Source organism: Lynx rufus, unplaced genomic scaffold (assembly GCF_022079265.1).
Source record: "Lynx rufus isolate CCGP_SWC_20201006 ecotype Redwood Valley unplaced genomic scaffold, mLynRuf1.p SCAF_8, whole genome shotgun sequence".
Classification (NCBI taxonomy): domain Eukaryota; kingdom Metazoa; phylum Chordata; class Mammalia; order Carnivora; family Felidae; genus Lynx; species Lynx rufus.
In genome coordinates, this window is record NW_025814896.1 from 68,031,587 (window position 1) to 68,051,779 (window position 20,193).

The window sequence follows — 20,193 nt, forward strand, 5'->3', positions numbered from 1 at the left end:
CATTTAGGTTCATTCCAGTTTTTTACTGTTACAATAATACTTTAAGTGATAGCTTTGTAAATGCCTCCTTGGGCACATGTGTGGAATATTGAGTAGTGGAATGTTCTGAATCATGTGGCTTGCACATTTTACATTTTAATATGTGTTGCAAATTGTCCTTAAGAGTAGCTGTACTGTTTTATGTTTCTAGCATTGTATAAGGCTACCAATCTCTCTTTGTGTAATTATTTTAATTATGTCTTTAAGATTAATTTCCCAAAATGGAATTGCTGGTTCAAACAAAGTCTGTGAATCTTTCAAATTTTGACACATTTTTCCAGACTACACTTCAGGAAGATTGTCTATTTATAGTTTACCAGCAGAAGTATAAATTTAACCCATAAATTTAATATTAATTAGACAAGAAGCTTCTTATTATTTTAATTTGCATTCCTTTGCTTATTGAAGTGGTATGTCTTTTCATAAAGTTATTGTTTGTATTTATTCTGTCAATTCTCTGTTCATCGTTGATCTATTTTTAGATAAATGTTCCTAATTAGGGTTGAAAGAGCTCCCTATATAGTAAGAACTTTAATCCTGTGCCTGTGTTAGAAGTATTTTTTCTCCAGTTTGCTGTCGTATTTTTTCAAAATAGAAGTTTTAATTTTTATGTCTTTAAACCAATCTTTTTCTTTATGGTGGTGATTCTTGGCCAGGGGTACTTTTCACGATTACAGAAATGATCACCTACATTTTCTTCCATTACTTTCATGTTCTAAATTTTTAGATTGAATTCTTTAATCCATCTTGGAGTCATTCTGATAGAGGTATGAAAAAGGGATCTAAATAGTTATTTTTCTAGATTATTACCTGGTTATCCTTGTGGCTTTTATCCAGTCTGTCCTTTCTCTATTGACTTAAAAAAAAAAACAACCCAGCATTTATCACATAATATGTTTTTGTGTATGCTTTTGTCTGTTTCTAGATATTCTGTCCTCTTCCTTTATCTGTTTATTCATGTGTTTGTTTCGGAAAGTTTTATTGGGGGGTTTAATTGACATAAAAAAACTGCATATATTTCAAGCATACAATTTGATAGGTTTTGACATATGTTTACACCCTTAAAAGCACAGTCAAGACAATGCCTCTTAGTGATCTTTATTTCTGCCTCTCTGACAATCTGCTTTAAAAAAAAAAAATTGAGATGTCATTGACATACAATATTATATTAGTTACAGGTATACAACATAGTGATTCAACACTTATGTACATTACAGAGTGATCACCAAGACAAGTGTAGCTACCATCTGTCACCATACAAAGTTGTTACTTACTATTTATATTCCTATGCTGTGCATCCTGTCCTGTATCTTATTTATTTTATAACTGGAAGTTTGCATCTTTTAATTCCCTTTCTCTGTTTTGCCCATGCTCTCACCCCCCACCCCTCCCCAATCTGGCAACCACCTGATTGATCTTTGTATCTGAGTCTGTTTTTTTTTTTTTTTTCTTTAATTTGTTTTGTAGATTTCACATAGAAGTGAAATCATATGGTATTTGGTATAGGTCCATATGCTTTTAGTTAGTGTAGATTATAACTGGAATGACAAGTCCCTCTTCGTTATTTTTCTTTAAAAAAGATCCCTGTGACATCATTAAAAGGAAATAGTGAATGTTGGCATATGTCTGAATTTATTGTTGAACCCCATTTAACATTCTTTCTGTGTACATAGGATTCAGGAATGATATGATCTTTTCCTTTAATTCTTCTGCTGCCTTTTCCATAGCCCCTCTTGGAGTCTGTGCCTTACGAAGAAGCTCTGGCAAACCGCCGGGTCCTTCTCAGCTCTACTGAAAGTCGAGAAGGCCTTGCACAACAGGTATGGTGCCTCATGCTACTTGTTAAAGGAGCATAAATGTTAAATCCCCTGGAGAAGGCTTTTAACACAGAACAATATAAAAGACTTTATAAGTGAACATGTAAAATTAATTGTTTAACATGTGCTAAAACGCACCATAAGCATAATTCATTGAAGAACATTTGTTGATACTCTATTTTTATTTTATTTTTTTTAATGTTTTTATTTATTTTTGAGACAGAGAGAGACAGAGCGGGAGCAGGGGAGGGGCGGAGAGAGAGGGAGACACAAAATCTGAAGCAGACTTCAGGCTCTGAGCTGTCAGCACTGAGCCACCCAGGCGCCCCTGTTGATACTCTAAATAAGTCATCTTGATTCAGTTGGTGTTATAATTGCCACTCAGGTAATATCAACACACTTTGGCCATGGTGATTCTTTCTTTCTCTAGGCACTAGATTTAAAAGTCTGAACTAATAAGGCAAAAAAGGGGGAGGAGCTTGAGACTCCATGAGTTATTTATTTCTTAAATGATCAGGAACAAAAAATTTCCAATATTCAGTTAGTTGGTCAATTGAATTTGGGGGCTAGGTGGAGGTGGGAGGGAAGTTGGTACACACTGACACTGGTTTAGCTTTTGTCAGAGACGTACTTCCAACAGCAGGCTTGCGTTAAGTTTTGGAAATACTTATTTTAAAGAGAGTGCAAATAGATTCACCTGACACATCCTTTTGTCTGCTGTCCTTTTGTCTTTTTGACATTAAATGAGCTAGGATGTTGGAAGTAAACATTTAATCCAGAGAGTCATTCCTAAAAAACAAAATTCTTGGGACAAAAATAAAGTGTTGAATACTTTAAAAGTTGATTTTCAATTTCAATTTTCTTTTTACTTTATGTAAGGAAAGTAAGGCTTAAAGAAATTAAGCAGCTTTTACCCAAGGTAGCTAGTAAGTGGGAGAACTGTCTGGTTTCAGAGCTATTGCAGCACTGCCCCCCCCTCCCCCATTGACCAGCTGTAGGCTAGTCTGATAAGCACTCAGGGTGTGACTTCGTGTCTCTCTGAAAAGAGTGAGTCTAAGATCTGCCTTCCAGGGCCTTGTAAGCATTAACTGAGCCAATGGGAGGCAGTGTGATATAGTGAAAAGAATCAGACTTGTGAGCCAGACAGCCAGACACATGGGATCCAAATCCTGGCTCTGCCATTTGCTAGCTTAGCAGGTGGTTCAGCTGCTGGGAGCTTTAGTTCTCCTCTTTGGGAAATGAGAATTGAAGGACTGTGAGGCTTCAATGGGATCCTGGCAGGAAAGTACCATGAACAGTGTCTGCTACATGGTAATTGCTCAACCATGATAGCCGGTAAAGCATTTGGAATTCACTGTAACATTGTTTTTATTTTCATGTAATTCTCAAGCTTTCATTTGCCCTGAGAATTAATATATTTAGACTTCTTGTTGAATGGAGTATAACATAATTTAAAAAAAATATACAAATTATTAATGTATAGTTAATCCTTGAACAGCAAGGGGGCTGGGGCATTGATCCCCTTGCACAGTTGAAAATTCGTGTAAACTTTTGACTCCCCCAAAATTTAATTGCTAATTACCTATTGTTGACTGGAAGCCTTACTGATAACATAAATATCCGATGTACACATATTTTGTGTATTTTATGTATCATATACTGTATTCTTACAATAAAGTAAGCTAGAGAAAAGATGTTATTAAAATCATAAGGAAGAGAAAATACTTTTACAATATTGTACGTATTTATTGAAAAAAAATCCACATATAAGTGGATCCATGTAGTTCAAACCCATGTTGTTCAAGGGCCAACTGTGTATCCCAGTGAATTTTCACAAGCAAACATACTGATGTAACTAGCATCTCAGTAAAAATTTTTAAAAAGAACACTTCTGTATGTAAAGTATTCCTTTAAGAAAAAAAAATACTAGGAGTTCAGCAGCCTTCCTCATGCCCCTTTCTCGCCTTCCTCCTTGCCCCCAAAGAAAACCATCATCTTGTGTTCTAACACAATAGATTAGTGAAAAGTTCAGTAAACGAAACTTTTCATTCATTGAGATTATATAATATATATTCTTTCAGGTCTGCCTTCTCTCATTCAACATTATATTTGTAATATTCATCCGTGTTATGTGTAATTGTAATCTGTCCATTTTCATTGTTGTTTAGTATTCTACTGGGTGAATATGCATTATTCTTTTTTATTGCCTATGAATATTTGGGTAGTTCCAGGTGTTTGGCTATCATAGTGCTATTGTGAACATCGTTACATATGTCTTCTGGTAAATGTGCATCGGGTTACATACATAGAAATAGAATTGTTGGGTCATATAGGATATGATGTCTTCAGCTTTAAAGATCCAGCCAAACAGTTTTTCAAAGTGTTTGTCCCAAATTCCAGTCCTGCTAGCACTATCTGGTAGTTCCAGTTGCTCCACAAACATGCCCACCTTTGTGTTTTCTTCTTTTTTAAAAAAATTTTTAAATGTTTTATTTATTTTTGAAAGAGAGACAGAGTATGAGCAGGGAAGGGGCAGAGAGAGAGGGAGACACAGAATCCGAAGCAGGCTCCAGGCTCTGAGCTGTCAGCACAGAGTCTGACAACAGTGCTTGAACTTGTGAACCACGGGATTGACCTGAGCCGAAGTCGGACACTTAACCGATTGAGCCACCCAGGTGCCCCTGTATTTTCTGTCCTTTAATTTTAGTCATTTGGGTGGTTTCAAATTGCTTTGCTTTGATAATAGTGACATTGAATACCTTCTTTTTTATGTTTTTAGTCTTGTTCAGTGCCTATTCAAGTCTTTCCCCCCCCTATTTTTCTATTGGGTTGTCTTTTTCTTACTAATTTGTAGAAGTTCTTTATATATTCTACATGTTTAGTCTTCTGTTGGATACATGCTTTGCGGATGTCTTCCATTTTGTGACTTTCCTTTTCACTCTCTTAATGATATCTTTCTTTTTTTTTAATTTTTTTTATTGTTTATTATTTTTGAGAGAGAGAGAGAGACTGAGAGCAAGCAGGGGAGGGGCAGAGAGAGAGAGGGAGACAGAACTAGAAGCAGACTCCAAGCTCTGAGCGCTCAGGACAGAGCCCGACGCGGGGCTCGAACTCACAGACCACAAGATCATGACCTGATCTGTAGTCGGCCACCCAACCAACTGAGCCACCCAGGTGCCCTGATGATATCTTTCAATGAGTAAAGATTTTTAATTTTACTGTCATCCAATTTTTCAGTTTCTGGTTGTGCTTTGTGAATCTTGTTTAACAATATTTCGCTTTCTCTGTGTAACGTTCAGGCTTTTTAAGTTTTATTTCTGGGAGGCAGTTTGGGTTGATGTGCTGTGAAGCCTGTCTTTAGCCACTAAGTTTTGTCTGCATCATCCTCTAAGGTGCAGAACTCTATTGCTTTTCAAGGTTCAGCAGAGTCTGGAAAAGATTTCTAAACTGGAGCAGGAAAAAGAGCATTGGATGTTGGAAGCACAGTTAGCCAAAATCAAGCTGGAGAAAGAAAACCAGCGAATTGCAGATAAGCTGAAGAGTACAAGCATCGGGCAGGGGGTTGGGCCAGCCCAGGAAAATCCCACTGGGGTGAATGCAGGGGGCCAGGAAGAAGCCTCAACCAAGGCTGTGCTGGAGCCTATTCACAGCACCAGTCTGGTAAGTGTCTACTCCTCCTCCTCCACTCCTCCTCCCCCCCTCCCCGTCCCCCTCCCCCTCCTTCTTCTTCTTTAACGATAATTGGTAAGGCCTTAACCTAGTGTTTGCTGTTAACCATCTAAATTACATGTCAGTGTAAAACAGGTATTATCCATGTGTTCTAGAAAAAGCAAGGGGTAGTCAGGATGGCTCCTTGAAAAAGCTATTTCATTAAATTTCCTTTGATTTTCCATGACACTTCCCCATGGTAAAGGCTGTATTCCTGGAAAAGATCAAGTAAGTCAAATTTAAGGTGATTCTGTTTTTCTTTTTTTTTAAATTTTTTTTTTTTTCAACGTTTATTTATTTTTGGGACAGAGAGAGACAGAGCATGAACGGGGGAGGGGCAGAGAGAGAGGGAGACACAGCATCGGAAACAGGCTCCAGGCTCTGAGCCATCAGCCCAGAGCCTGACGCGGGGCTCGAACTCCCGGACCGCGAGATCGTGACCTGGCTGAAGTCGGACGCTTAACCGACTGCGCCACCCAGGCGCCCCGATTCTGTTTTTCTATAGGTTATGTTTCTGACCAAGGGCTTGAATGTCTAACTTTCCATAGAAATGACCCCAAATACCATTAAAATTTTTTTTAAAATGTTTATTTATTTACTAGAGAGAGAGAGAGACAGAGACAGAGACAGAGACAGAGACAGAGAGGGAGACACAGAATGCGAAACAGGCTCCAGGCTCTGAGCTGTCAGTGCAGAGCCCTGTGCGGGGCTCAAACTCACAAACTGTGAAATCGTGACCTAAGCGAAGTCAGACGCTTAACTGACTGAGCCACCCAGGCACCCTACAAATACCATTTTAAACCAATTTATGGTTCTTAGACAGTATAAAGCTTTACAACATATATGTAATACAGAAGCTCATCAGGTTAGTTATATTCCATGAGGCAATATACTGCCAAGTTATCTTACAACCTTATATTTCTTGCCTTATATTTAACTGCAGTGATTCAGAAGGTGAAGAAACATCTGTCTATATTGGAGCTATTAATTACTTCAGGTAACTTCAAAGTTATGTCAAGAAAAATTTTCTAATTATAATATTCTGCCCACTGTAAGAAAAAGTTAGAAAATCTAGGAAAGGAGAAATCAGAGGGGGAAAAAACCCTTATAATTAGAAATATGGCTTATTAGGTACATTTTTACAAGCCTTTCTTGAAGATCTTGAGGTGAGCCATGGTGCTTTCGTGAGACCTGTCCTAAGCACTTGATTTTACCCTTCTTGTAGCTCACTGATGCAATGGATGAGCAAGGCATGGTCCTTCTTAGATTTACCTCACATCTGATTCAGGGCATCCCTGATAGTAAAGCATACAAACCAGCTTTTATTTTCAAGATGTATACAGGCTCCATTTCATTTTAACAGTGTCAGAAACTCAGTTTATTATTATTTTTCCTAGATGTGATACTGGTATTATGATTATTTAGGAGAATATCTTAATTTTTGGAGATAAACGCCAAAGTACTTAGGTATCCCAGTATATGCAATTTACTTTCAGATTGTTCAGAAAAAAAATACATATGTGTATATATGTATACATATATATACATGTATATATCTGTATACACACACACACACAGATAAATAAAACAAATGTAGCAAAATGTTAATTATTAAATGTAGATGGTGGATATACAGACATTTCTTAAACTTTTTATCCCCAACTTCCTGTGTGTTTGAAAATTTTCATAGTAAAATATGGGGAGCAAAAAAGGATTAAAATTTTTAGAAAAGCAAAAACACATAAAACCACACTTCTCAGAGTTGTGACTTGCGTGGACACCATGCGCACAGGTCTGAATCCCAGACATGAGTCCTGCACATTGCCTCTGGCTAGGAGAAGCTGACTGCCTAGAGGGTACATTCAACACACATAGCTGAATGTTGACATCTGTTCAGGGACCACCTGGGAAAGCACCTCCCCCCCCACTCATCTTTGGATTTCCCTTCAGAGTCTGTCTCATTGATCCGGTCACACGGTTCTCCCTCTTGGTCTGATTTCTTGTTTCTCTCCTGTCTCTTTCTCCTTTCCTATACCTGTTCCTTTGCTCGTCTCACACTTGCACTAAGCAGTAGAGTTGCTGGTGGAGGGAGTAACTGTTGGACCAGACTAGACCGGGAAGAGTGCTGATACAACAGTAGTGATTGTAGTGATCTTGGGCCGGCCACAGTGCTGAGGACTTTTAGTATGTTACCTCAGTCAGTCCTCATACAGATCCTATGAGATTGTACATACTATCGTGTCTCTGTTTTGTAAATGAGACTGGGGGGCAGAGAGGTGAAAAAACTCAGCTGAAGTCATACACTTGGTAAGTGATGGAACTAGGATGGAACCCAAGGTATCTGGGACCATGGCCTTGTGATCTGATTGGTGTCAGAAAATAGATCAGCTGACATCAATTCATCTGTTTACTGCTTGCCTTTCTGAAGTGCTGGGAGTTGGCAACACTGGTGTATTTGAGTCATTAATGTCGGTTGCTGAAAATTGAGGACTGTGTTTTTATTTGATTCTTCCATATGTAAGTGAGAAGGACTTCCCAGGGATGTGGGAAACGTTTAGTACTGAGCACTCTTGGGGCATGAGTGATGATGACTTTATTTGTGCTTGAGATTGGAAGTCAGTGTTATTTTAAGTAGTCTGTCCAGTTAGCATCTCTGTACATGGCCTTGATTTCTTTTGTTCGCAGATTTCTGTCTGCATCTCGCAAGGGTCTCTTTCCTCCCACCCACCTTATAAGGTGTTATCAGAATAATTTTCCTAGAGTATATTACTGATAATGCACTCTCTCGCTTTAGACTTCTGGTAGCTCTGTTATCTATAGAATATAATCCACTCATTTGTTCAAGGTGTGTGGATACCTTTTCCAGACTACCTGTCTAGCCCTGTCTTCTACATTTCCTCATACAAAGCCAAATTGAGCTCTTCCCTGATAATGTTCTTGGCATTTTTGCTTCCCTCTCTTTGTTCAAGCTATTTCTTTTGATATTTGTGTATCCATTACCCCCATCATCTCAATACTCACATACTTTTGCCTTTCAACTCCTCTTTCCTTCTCCTTGACTTTCTTGAATTCACAATTCTGCCCATGATTTTAGGTACACTTGAGGTGTCACATTTTTCATGCACCCTAGTTGTGGGTGTTGTCTCTGATGGTCAGGATTAGAGAACAAAGACGTGACTGGCCTCCTTTCATTTTTCACAGTCAGTTTTTGTGGCTTTCACTCTAATGGAATACAATCATGGATAGACATTTGTGGAGCGCTGTGGGATCACAGAGAAAGCTGCTGGAGGGCGCGGGGAGGATGCCGCAGAAGAGGTAATATGGATGGGGTTCAGAAGTGAATAGGAGTCCAAGGCACGAGGAGAGTGTTGCAGGCCAGGAACAGGGTCTCAGCACGTAACTCTCCTTCCTCCTGTGCGTGGCGATTCTTGCCAAAACCAGCCTGGAGACCACAGAGATATAAGAGTGATGGTGTTTTGCCTTCCTTGACATTTCTCCTTTTCAGCCTTTCTTTTTATCCCCTTGTCTTTCCCCACCTACCCCTAGTGAACTTCACTGACTAAGCATGCAGCTCTGTGTGTCCTTTCTGTCATGTTCCTTTTGGGTGTAAGGAGCAAGTCTGTACCCATTTTAAAGTTAATTGATTGACTAAGGAAGCTCATCTTACAAGTCCTCAGAAGATTACTTTGGTTTAAGCACCTTGGGGCTGAAAAAGTTACATCAGAAAGAAACTTACTATTTCTAACTCTGTGGCAGTTTGGTAGTTGAATGCATATTATTTGTCATTAAAATACCTATAGGGTAATTTGAGCATTCAGCCACCTATCAGTTCATTGTAATCAAAGATGTCAGTAACCTCAAGAAAGAAAAGGCACAGAATAATACAAATTTCTGCTTCTTGCTGGAATTAAAGAGCATTCATAGAATTTTAAGTATATATATTTTATGTATAAAGAGAATACATGTACATTGTAGATAATTTAAAACTACAGAAAATTAAAGAAGAAAAAAGTTGACATTCTCTTGAATACTCAAAGCAACTACTGTTAACATTTTTCCTGCAAAATTTCATGCCTGGTTGATACTGTGCTACATATCATTCCAAATCTTTTAAGGTAATGTGAACACATAAATATTTATCCTATTATTAGAACTCTGTATAAACTTAGTTGTTGATTGCATAGTATTCTATATAGAATATACCTTAGTTAACCTATGATTGGACACTGGTTATAATTTGTGCTATTTTAAATAGCATCTCCTTTTGTGCATAAGGTTCTTTCTGCATCTCGGATGATGTCTTCAGGATACAGTCTCAGGGTTAGAACTATTAGGTCAAAAGACATGAATGTTTTCAAGTTTCTTGACCTTTATTGCCAAATTATTTTCTAAAAGGGCCATATCAGTTTACGCTCATTAGCATCATATGAGAACATGTTGAAATTATGTATGTTGATTTTTTTCCTTCCATTTATCTACTACCATTCCTCTGTGGGTCTGTGTGCTATAATACATTCTCAAACCGTAACCAGGGAGTCACTGGATAAGGGTGGGGAGGCAGAATATAGATGCATGCTCGTAGTTTCTCTTGCCAAATGTAGTCATATTTGAATATATAAAATTAAATGATTGGCATGTTACCATAAACAGCTTTTAACTAAAAGAGAAAGACTAATTGCTACTCCTGCTTCAGTGAGTAGAAAATTATGGTTCTATTAAAAAAAAAAAGTAGTATAAAAGATTCTTTTACAGCTAGGTGGGCATGACATTCATTAGCATACACTCTGTTGATACTCTGTTCACTGTTCAGAGTAATACTCTGGAGGAAATTATTTAGAATCTGTGAAAACTGTTTATTGGTGTGATCTGTGAGTATCAGAATCCACTGAAACTGAGTTTCCAAGTTTCCTTAAGTTATTGTGCCCAAGCACATGCATTTCCACTTTGAACAATAACCTGAAATCAGTATTCATGACTATCTGCTTTTGAAATCTTAATCCACAAAAGCAACCTGGCAGTACTTTAATGTGTCTGAAATTACATTTTCTTTTTCATTAATTTAAACCTCAAATTAGTATTTATTAATGTCATAACATTGTATCAAAAGTGTATTTCTTCTTTCTCCTTTTGAACTTTCAGCAGAATGTTTGTTATTTGTATTTTCTGTTTGGAATGTTTAGTTATTATGGTCACCATAAAACTGTCTTTACCCCTCCTCGGCTACTGTTTTGGAAATAGGCCCAGAAATGATGAGTCAAAGCTCTTCTCCCTCTCTTCCCAGGCAATTTGTTGGGTTTCAGTGAAAATGACTACAGCATTTTGATAGAGGAAATAGTGATGATCATTATCCATTACTGCCTCATGATGGAAATAGTGAACACAGTTAGCTCTCTGTAGGTACAGCTTCCTTGTAGTAAAAGACCTTACAGGGTGATGATCTAGGACTGCACTCCCAGAGCACTTAAAAACAGTGTGAACTGAGAAGCGAAAATATTACAACTGTTTCAATCATTGTATTTGAAGTGAAAACAATCTGTTCTAAGGATTTTTTTCCCCTTATATTCTAGATTGGGATTTTAACCAGGACATCTGACAATGAGGTAATGTGTGCTTAGCGTCATATTTGTTAGTAAATATTTGACTGTATGTTTGTTCACAAAGTCCAGCAAAAGTCAGCTTTCTCTAATTGTTTTCTGACCATTCTAGAAATTGTGGAGCCAGTGTTTTTCTCCTCCATCCACGGATCCATGTTGCTTTTCTTTCTGGTTCTATTTTAACTGTCACCAACAAATTGCAGCCTGTTTTTGTAATTGTCTCGTTGAACGACTTGGCTTGGCAGTTTGACAAGGTGTGGTGCGAGCTTGGCCATCAGTTCGCTGGCATCCTGAAGGAGGCTGGAGGTGTTAGCCCTCCTAGTGGGCAGGCTGGGGAGAGGGCTTTTCAGGGTCTTGACCAACAGTGTAGTGTGCTTGCCAGTTCTTTCCAGTCCTCAAGGGAGTGAACCCAAATTTGGCTTTTGAGTTTTGAAATATTGTAAAGTGTAACTTTATAAATAACCATTCAAGGAACACCGAAGTTATTCAGCTTTCTACTCAGTATAGCAAGCTGGTAAATATAGTTCAAGTAGGTTGGTAAATTCGATTTCCCTATTGGCCTTTTACTTTAGGTAATCTTGAAATTTCTCTGTGTTTTTAAACTTAAAACTCAATAACATACCATTGCTAGAGTAACTAGAGGAAATACTGGTGTGGGACAAGGCCCATGAACTGTTCAGAATAGAAATGGTTTCATTGGTTAGTGTGTTTAAGAACATTAGAGCTGTTTTAAGATAATTTGAGGGGAAAAAAGAATGTTCAGATTTTAGGGGTTCCAACAATGCTCCCTTTCCCCTGCCTTCTTCCGGTTGGAGAGGATGTAGGTGTCAGACAGGTCTGTGGCTTCTCAAGGCTGGATGAAGGGACATGACTCCAGAGGTAGTGGGCCTCCCAGTACTTCACTTATGCTCTGTTCTTTTGAAGCCACGACCTTATTGTGAGATAGGCAGAAATGCAGAATAAGAGGTATTTAGAATACACATTTACCTGGCTTGTCTGAAGTTTCTTTGAGGGGTAGGAAAACTATGATTCCCTATCCGATTTAAAATGAAAGTGTACAAAATGTTGTCCTTTTCTTTTTTCTTTTGGAGTGATGGTAATCTTTTCTGGAACTGCTTCGTCTCACTGGCATTTATTTAGTTAGTTATTTGTGCTCTGTTCAGGTTCCAGATGTGGAGTCTCGTGAAGACTTAATTAAAAATCACTACATGGCAAGGATAGTGGAGCTGACATCTCAACTGCAGCTGGCTGACAGCAAGTCAGTGCATTTTTACGCTGAGGTGAGTGGAGACTTAATTAGATTTGGGGGCTTTTTCCTCACCCTGTCAGCAATTAGGTCACTGTCCTGGTCTCCTGCTATTCATTCGAAGAGAGAAGTTCGTGTCTATGCATCCGTGTGAAGTTGGTTGGAGTTCATATTGGTCAGCCTGCATCCAACCCCACATCCTCATTTCAGTACATAGGGACTGATTTGTCATTTCCAAATTACTGAAAGACAGTTGAGAGACTTATCATTCACCTTTCCTATGGTCACATAATATATGTTTGGGGCATTATTGCTAGAGATTGCTTGTTTTAGAGAATTATAGGCAGGTAGACGTTCACAAGTCAAGGAATTTTATGCAAAGAAATTAAAAAAATATGACTGGTTCTTTTTTTCCTAAGTGACAAGTTGTAGAAACGAGTTCCTATAAATGATAAAATGAATAAGTGATAAAATCCTATAAATGATAAAATGTGACCTTTTTTAACCTTTGATATATAATCTTTTTGTTACATTTTCTTCTTCCCTAACCAAATAACTCATTTTCTTAGGAGAATTAGAAAAACCCTATGCAAGATACTCAATAACATCCTACACCAGTTCATTAATTAGAAGGGAGAGAATGAAGCAAGAAAGTGCAGCGATAGAATGGATGTGCTCAACCTGTAAGAATACCTGTAAGGTCTCTCACTTAAAACTTTACACTAAAGGTCAGTTTTAGATGTCAGACAGAGAATTATAATGCTTTAAGTTGTTAAAGAGATTGAGGGGCGCCCGGGTGGTTCAGTCGGGTAAGCGTCTGACCATTGCTCCCAGCTCAGGTCTGGATCTCAGGGTCTTCAAGCCCCACACTGGGTTCCACTCTGGGTGTGAAGCCTACTTAAAAAAATAAATAAATTGTTAAAGAAATTGGGAAAGAAAAGACAACACCCAGTACTGGGCCTGACTTTGTGATTTTCTACTGTACTACGGAGATAGAGGGGTTGATAGGAAGCCAGTTGCTAGATGTGGAGAGGGACTTTGCTTCTTTTTTTCTTGCTGGAAGAAATGATGTGCCTAGGTCCATGCTGTTCACAAACCACCATTCCACACCTCTTTGATCAGTTAATAAGAGTGACTGCTTGTTGGGCTGTAGAAAATGGGGAGCACAGCGAACTGGCTGACCTACGCTGGTGCTGCTGTGGTGCTGAGCTTCTGAGGCCATGCAACCATGTCCTTGTTTGGATCCCTAACTGCCTTTGGAGTTAGTGTCCCAGACTGGATTGTCGTCTTTCTGAGGACCTGTGCCTTGCAAATCTCTCCCTCTTTTTCAGGTTTGGTGCTGAGCACATAGTAGATGTTTGGTTAATAAATGGTGGTTGATTTGGTGGAATTCTCTTGTGAGGAATGAAATGAGTAGCTGGGGAGTGTTGGCTGTTTCATTTCCAAGAGATTTGCTTATCTTGGGAAATGTTTTCAGCACAATGTGATAACAACAATTTTTACATTGTCCTAGTTTTTCCTCGTCTGTAAACAGGAAGTGGTGAGCCCTCCGTATGACTTTACTGGAATGGTTAGTCTGAGTGATGTCGACACAGATTCAGATGTGTCTCAACAGATCCTCCTTGTCAGTCTCGCGGCCTTATCAGAAAGTTTAGTGATCCTTTGATGGCACACTGTCTTTAAACAATAGTGAGAAACAGAATTTTTCTTTTCTCTTCTTGATGAGCTCTGTCTCTGGATAGCCCAGCTTTGGTAGAACCCCAGAGAAAGCAGCTGGGATCTTCAGATTCCTACACTGACTTCATATTCCCTGTAGATTGAGCCTAATCTGTAGCCTGGGACTGTAAAGCTTTTATTGTTCCTGTAATGTGGTCTCTATAACAGAGGACTTAAAACACGAGAAAATTGCCTTAGGATTCATATTGCAAAGTCAGATGCCATTGATAACTTTTTTTTTTTAACATATTTATTTATTTATTTTTAATTTTTTAAAATTTACACCCTAATTAGTTAGCATATAATGCAACAATGATTTCAGGAGTAGATTCCTTAGTGCCCCTTACCCATTTAGCTCATCCCCCCTCCCACAACCCCTTCAGTAACCCTCAGTTTGTTCTCCATATTTATGAGTCTCTTCTGTTTTGTCCCCCTCCCTGTTTTTATATTATTTTTGTTTCCCTTCCCTTATGTTGATCTCTTTTGTCTCTTAAAGTCCTCATATGAGTGAAGTCATATGATTTTTATCTTTCTCTGACTGACTAATCATTGATAACTTTTGAAATAACCACTTCTGTTCTCATCCAGTTTGAGTATAAATGAATCCTGGGTAAATGTAAAAAACTTCTTAAGGGGCGCCTGGCTGGCTCAGTTACTAGAGCATGGAACTCTTGATCTTGGGGTTGTGAGTTCAAGCCCCATATTGGGTATAGAGGTTACTTAAATTTTTAGGGGTACCTGGGTGACTCAGTTGGTTAAGTGTCTGACTCTTGATTTCACCTCAGGTCATGATCTCATGGGTGATGAGATCAAGCACCCCTACTCCCCTCCTGTCTGGCTCTGTGCTGACAGCATGGAGCCTGCTTGGGATTTTCTCTCTCCTTCTCTGTGTGCCCCTCCCCTGCTCATATGCACGCATGCACCCTCTCTCTCTCTTCCCCTAAATAAATAAATAAACATTTAAAAATAAATAAATTCTTAACAAAAAACCCCCAACTTCTTAAGTTTTTGTAACCACTGGTTGTCAGGCTAGAGCTAGGAAAACCTTGGTGAGCTTGGGTTAGTAGATGTTTTTGCTTATTAAAGTGGTGAGAGGGACCACATCTTTCTGTGTCCTTCAGTGTGTGGTACAGGCCTAAAGTGAATTTGGTTTGGGGGAAATGCCCCCTGAGATAATGGGATGTTTTCTAATTTAACAGTGCCGAGCACTCTCTAAGAGACTGGCCTTGGCCGAAAAGTCTAAAGAGGCACTGACGGAAGAGATGAAAGTAGCTGGTCAGAACATCAGCAGACTTCAGGTGAGTTCAGAAGTGTTACCTACACAATGTTAATACGGTTTTCACTGAAAGTTCTTGGGCAGCAAAGTCAGCGTTTCCTTTCAAAAGTAGTGGCATTTGACCTGTAGACATGCATTTTTCTAACCACTTTAGTTCTAACTCATTTTAAAGTAACTTATGTCAGGCAGAAAGTTGTGTATTGCTTCTTTCTCTGACTTGATTTTCTTTTGAATAGCTTTATAGTCAGCATTTCCTTAAATGATACTTATGTACCCCCAGTCCTCCCTCCCCATTCCCCGTGCTAATCTCCGTTGTGACGGGCTGTACACTTGCTCTGTTCACATGACTCTGATTCTTGTCTTTACCATTTCATAAAACTGACCTGAACTGAAAGGTGGGGCTGCAGAATATTCCTCCTTCCTCACTGGTCTGTTTTAAAAGCCTTGTTTCCAGAAAGCCTCTGTTAAATATAAACGTGATATAGGTAGAGAAAAAACACATTAGCACAGCAACACCTGCCCCCTCCTAATTTCAGATTAGTTAATCAGATTAGCTAGGAGCACAGGATTAGATTTTAAGGGGCTGGAGCAAGCAGAGAGATGGGAAGACAAAGGTGCTTCCTCCAAGGAGGGTCCTGCCCTGAGGGCTGAGGGCCTTGAGGCTTGGGGAAAACCTGAGGAGAGTTGGAAAGACAATGTAGCCCTCTTGTTCTTTGTCATAATTTTATACCTGAGGTAGAAGGAAAGTCTTTTTGCAAAGAAATTCAAAACCTATTTTGAAGGCTGAAAAGAAGAAAAACTTTTCCCCTCATTTGTTTTAATTTTGTTAAGGCCTATGGCTTGTCCTTTATGTTAATTGATCAGATAGGTCATCTTGATAGGTTGCTTTTTTCAAATTTCTTTCATAAATTAAAAAAGCTTTGAGGTGGGTGACTAGGGGGGTTTTGATTTGTCTTTTTTCCCTCTGTTCCTTTGCCATTTAGGATGAGCTGACAACTACCAAGAGGAGTTATGAGGATCAGTTAAGTATGATGAGTGACCACCTGTGCAGCATGAACGAGACATTATCTAAACAGAGAGAAGAGATTGACACACTGAAGATGTCCAGTAAGGTAGGGAAGGGGAAGGAGGAGGTCTCTCACATACAGTATTTCATATGTAATATGAAGTATTTCATTGCTATGCATTTCAGGAGCAAAGGTTAAGAGATTTAAAGTATTTTTAAATAATTATTCTTCACACAATTTGTCCTGTTATCCAAAAGTAAAATTCAGTTTCTTTGACTGAATTATAAGTTGAGAGGAGGTCTGACCTCTAAGGCCTTTAATAATACTGTGTCCTTTGATTTTGGGCATTTTTGGCATTCTACTATTTTATCATTTAGGGGGACTGTTTAGGCAGGTTATGATATGAATTGTTCTTTTTTTTTTTTTTTTTAGTGTTTATTATTTTGAGAGAGAGAGAGAGCATGTGCATGGGGGCGGGACAGAGAGAGAGAAAGAGAGAGAGCACAGGGCAGAGAGAGAAGGACAGAGGATCTGAAGTGGGTTCTGAGCTGACAGCAGAGAGCCCGATACGGGCTTGAACCTGTGAATTGTGAGATTATGAACTGAGCCAAAGTCAGAAGTTTAACCGACTGAGCCACCCATGAAACTAAAACGGTGCTGTTGAAGAGTGACCTTCTTTAGCAGATTTATTTTCATACACATCCATAAAGCTAGGAATGTCTTGTCCTTTTGCAAAATTTTCTTTTGCTTTCATTTCCATAAAGCCACTGCTTGTCCAGTCTTGAGATCAACAGATATTAGTACTATCCTTATATTAAAGTGTATATCTACATATCATGTCTCTATTGTTGTCACATAATGTATATATTCTTTTACCATGAAAGACAGGCTTTAGGAAGCCTCTCACATACTTAGCATGTTTTGTAACTCAGACAATACTGTACCACTGCCAGGTGGGATTTACTGTCTCTAACCTGTGCTCTTTGAAATCTGCTGCTGCCTCTTATTGACTTAGCAGCCATTCCTTCTATGTGCTGCTAGCACTGGGGAGGAAATAGAAATGAACAAACTATAGCTTTATTTAACATCGGCTAGTGGTGGTGAGGGCAGCATTCTGCTCATTTGGTGTCTCCTTGGGAAATATATCCTGTTAGTGCATTGGCATCTGCATTATATAATACCATTTCTCGGTGTAGCCTCATGATACTGATTGGCCCCTGGCCGCTTTGGAGAAAGCAAGAGAATGTCTGTGATACTTTTCTGGGACATCTTGTGATGATGGTAACCAGACAGTGTGAGTTTGATTGTGGTTCTCTAGTTACTTTTGTTTCAGGAAACGAGCTCGGAGGTGATGGGTGGGGGTTGGTCCTTAAGTAATGCCTCCCTGTAACTCTTTTGGCCTCTTTCTTGGTGTTACAGGAGGGCAACAGCTAGCTCACAAGTTGATGGTAGAAAGCACATACATTAGTATGAGTATTATGAGAAAGCCTGTTTTAGCTCCTAACATTTGGAAAGAAGTGGCAGACTTCAGGGTGCAGAAGACATTTGTTCTGAATTGAAAGGGATGAATGTTGACTACAGCAAAGTTCATTGTCCCGAAGGTAACTGTATTGCAGCTACTTTAGCAGTTAGGGAATTTTCAAGTCCTCTCTGAACTTTTTAATCTAGTCCTTAAAATACATCCTTAATGAAATGCTGGGCTTGAGATCCTTCCTCACGTTGTAGTTTATTTTGTTAACCTTTTTTTGATCATTCTGTGATCCCTGTATTTTGCCCCTCCACCTCCACCCGCCGTTTATTAGTAATTAAGGTTGCTATAGAATCATCTTACAGCTGAGTTGACAGGGTCTCCATTGGATACCAAGTAAACATCTTGGAACCATTTTGTTTGCTATCATCTTGTTATAAATATTTGTGTTCTGCAGGCATTTCCCACATACATGACAAAAATATATTTGTAAGTAATGGTTAAGTATAGGAATTTAGTTAGAATGTATTCCTAAAAAGTGAGCTTCTCCAGAAAGAAGTTCATAAAACTGGAAAGTCCAAATCGCCGTATGTGAGGAGATGGGGAATAAGGTAAGACATCTGCCCCTGAGTTTTCAGTCAGTATCTGAGCTTCCTTTTTCAGATGATCATTTCCACTGGGGCGTTAGTTGGCACATACTCAAAATTAGCATCTATTAAGACCTTTAAAAGGTATTTATTAAGCAACAAGGAAACATGTTTAGGCTAAGAACATGTTTAGGCTGAAATCATAAACTTCCTTGTCTTTGGATCAAAATGAATTTTTGAGGTTTGGTAAATCCAAGATAGCTCTGTTTTCTTTCTTTATTGCCGATTCTTAGCCCTCAGGCAGATAGGGGTCGAGGAGATAGCTAGTGGGGGAGTTAAAAGTGATCAACTGCCTTTTGATTACTGAATAAAAGTTAGCAATGCAGGGTTACCAGCTGTACTCTGTCTTGGAAGCTAAAGTTTTCCACAGTGAACTACGGCCTTCCAGAGAGCTTGGCCTGTAAACTCTGGGTTACTTTTCTAGAAGTCTGTGTTCTTATTGTTGATATTTTTCTTTGCACAGGGAAATTCTAAAAAGAACAAGAGCCGATAGCTTACACATAGATGGTTGGCGACTTCCTTCCAAAGCTGCTACTTTTGCGTGGAGCTGCAGGACCCAGACCGCTTGTCCAGTGTCCAGTGCCCAGTGCTGGCCACCTTCAGGGAGCTGGGCTGCTTTTGGACCTAGTAAACTAGTCAGTGTTGTAAATGGCCTTGAAACATTTAAAGTATATTTGTAACCAGTAATGCAAATACAGAATTTGATGTTGACAGTACAATGGACAACAATACATGTATCATGGATATCGTAGGTTTCCTTATGCTGTTTTTACTGTGCACTTTTTAAAATTAGGTTTTAATTTCAGTATGTAAGAACAACAAATATTTTGTATATTTTCAAACTCAATTATATGGTAATCGATTTGGTATCTATGGAATAGATCTATGTTTCTGGATAAAATGCTTAAATTGTCAAACTGGCGTTCCTTCTTGCTATAATTGAAAGCAGTCTCCAGATTCTTTTTGAAGACTTATTCGTATTTTCTCTCTCTCTCTCTCTCTCTCTCAGAGGGAGTGGGTCTTGCAAACTTCAGATCTTGTGGGTTTATTATCATTGTCTTATTATCACAGCTCTTCAGTACCTTCTCTGTGTTGGAATAATAGCTTAAGGAAATTGATGTCAATAAATTCGTACTTATGTCAAACTTTCAGGCTATGAAAATTTGATGAAGGAAACCAAAACCTATGAAAGTATGTCTTACAAAATGTACAGAATCCTGACTTAGATATAACCTTTCTAATTCCCCAAATTGAACAATTGTCTGGTTTATCCTTTATTAATGCTTTGCGTTTTACCTTAACAGTACCTGTAACCATACTTCAGGCTCTCCTTGGTTTATGTCATCAACATTGTATCATTCCGGTATAAACCTCTGGTATGTCTCCAGCACTCTCTAAATATATTCTCCTTTTACCTGAGCTGCTTGCTCAAGCCCACTCCACCCCATGTCCAAGCCCCCAGATTAGTTCAGCTGTTCCTGAAGCCCCTCCTCCCCGCCTCCCTGCCTGCTGCATCTCTTTTGGGCCTCCTCTCTAGCCACCTTCCAAAATGCCTTATTCTGGTTTAGCTGAGAGTTCATCACCAGTTTCCCTCTGTGCTCAGCACAAAGGCCACCTCCTTGACCTCCGCCCCATGGCCTCTGCTGCCTGCTGTAGAGAGAGAGACCCAGAGCTC

The 20,193-nt window shown here is 39.0% G+C and overlaps 1 protein-coding gene across 4 annotated transcripts in view; it reads left to right on the forward strand.

Moving 5' to 3' along the window:
• Window positions 1–19,795, forward strand: part of PPP1R21 (protein phosphatase 1 regulatory subunit 21) — a 64,027-nt gene extending 44,232 nt beyond the window's left edge. For 2 of the 4 annotated variants that reach the window (XM_047068074.1, XM_047068075.1), the window contains 7 exons: window positions 1,767–1,859; window positions 5,274–5,516; window positions 11,132–11,164; window positions 12,322–12,438; window positions 15,320–15,418; window positions 16,380–16,508; window positions 18,982–19,795. In XM_047068074.1, the coding sequence (XP_046924030.1) occupies window positions 1,767–1,859; window positions 5,274–5,516; window positions 11,132–11,164; window positions 12,322–12,438; window positions 15,320–15,418; window positions 16,380–16,508; window positions 18,982–19,011 (744 nt within the window). In that variant the 3' untranslated portion in view covers window positions 19,012–19,795. Of the gene's footprint in view, window positions 1–1,766; window positions 1,860–5,273; window positions 5,517–8,765; window positions 8,880–11,131; window positions 11,165–12,321; window positions 12,439–12,973; window positions 13,240–15,319; window positions 15,419–16,379; window positions 16,509–18,981 lie in introns of those variants that run through there. The other 2 variants (XM_047068076.1, XM_047068077.1) reach the window with 2 other exon arrangements.
• The last annotated feature ends 398 nt before the right edge of the window (window positions 19,796–20,193 follow it).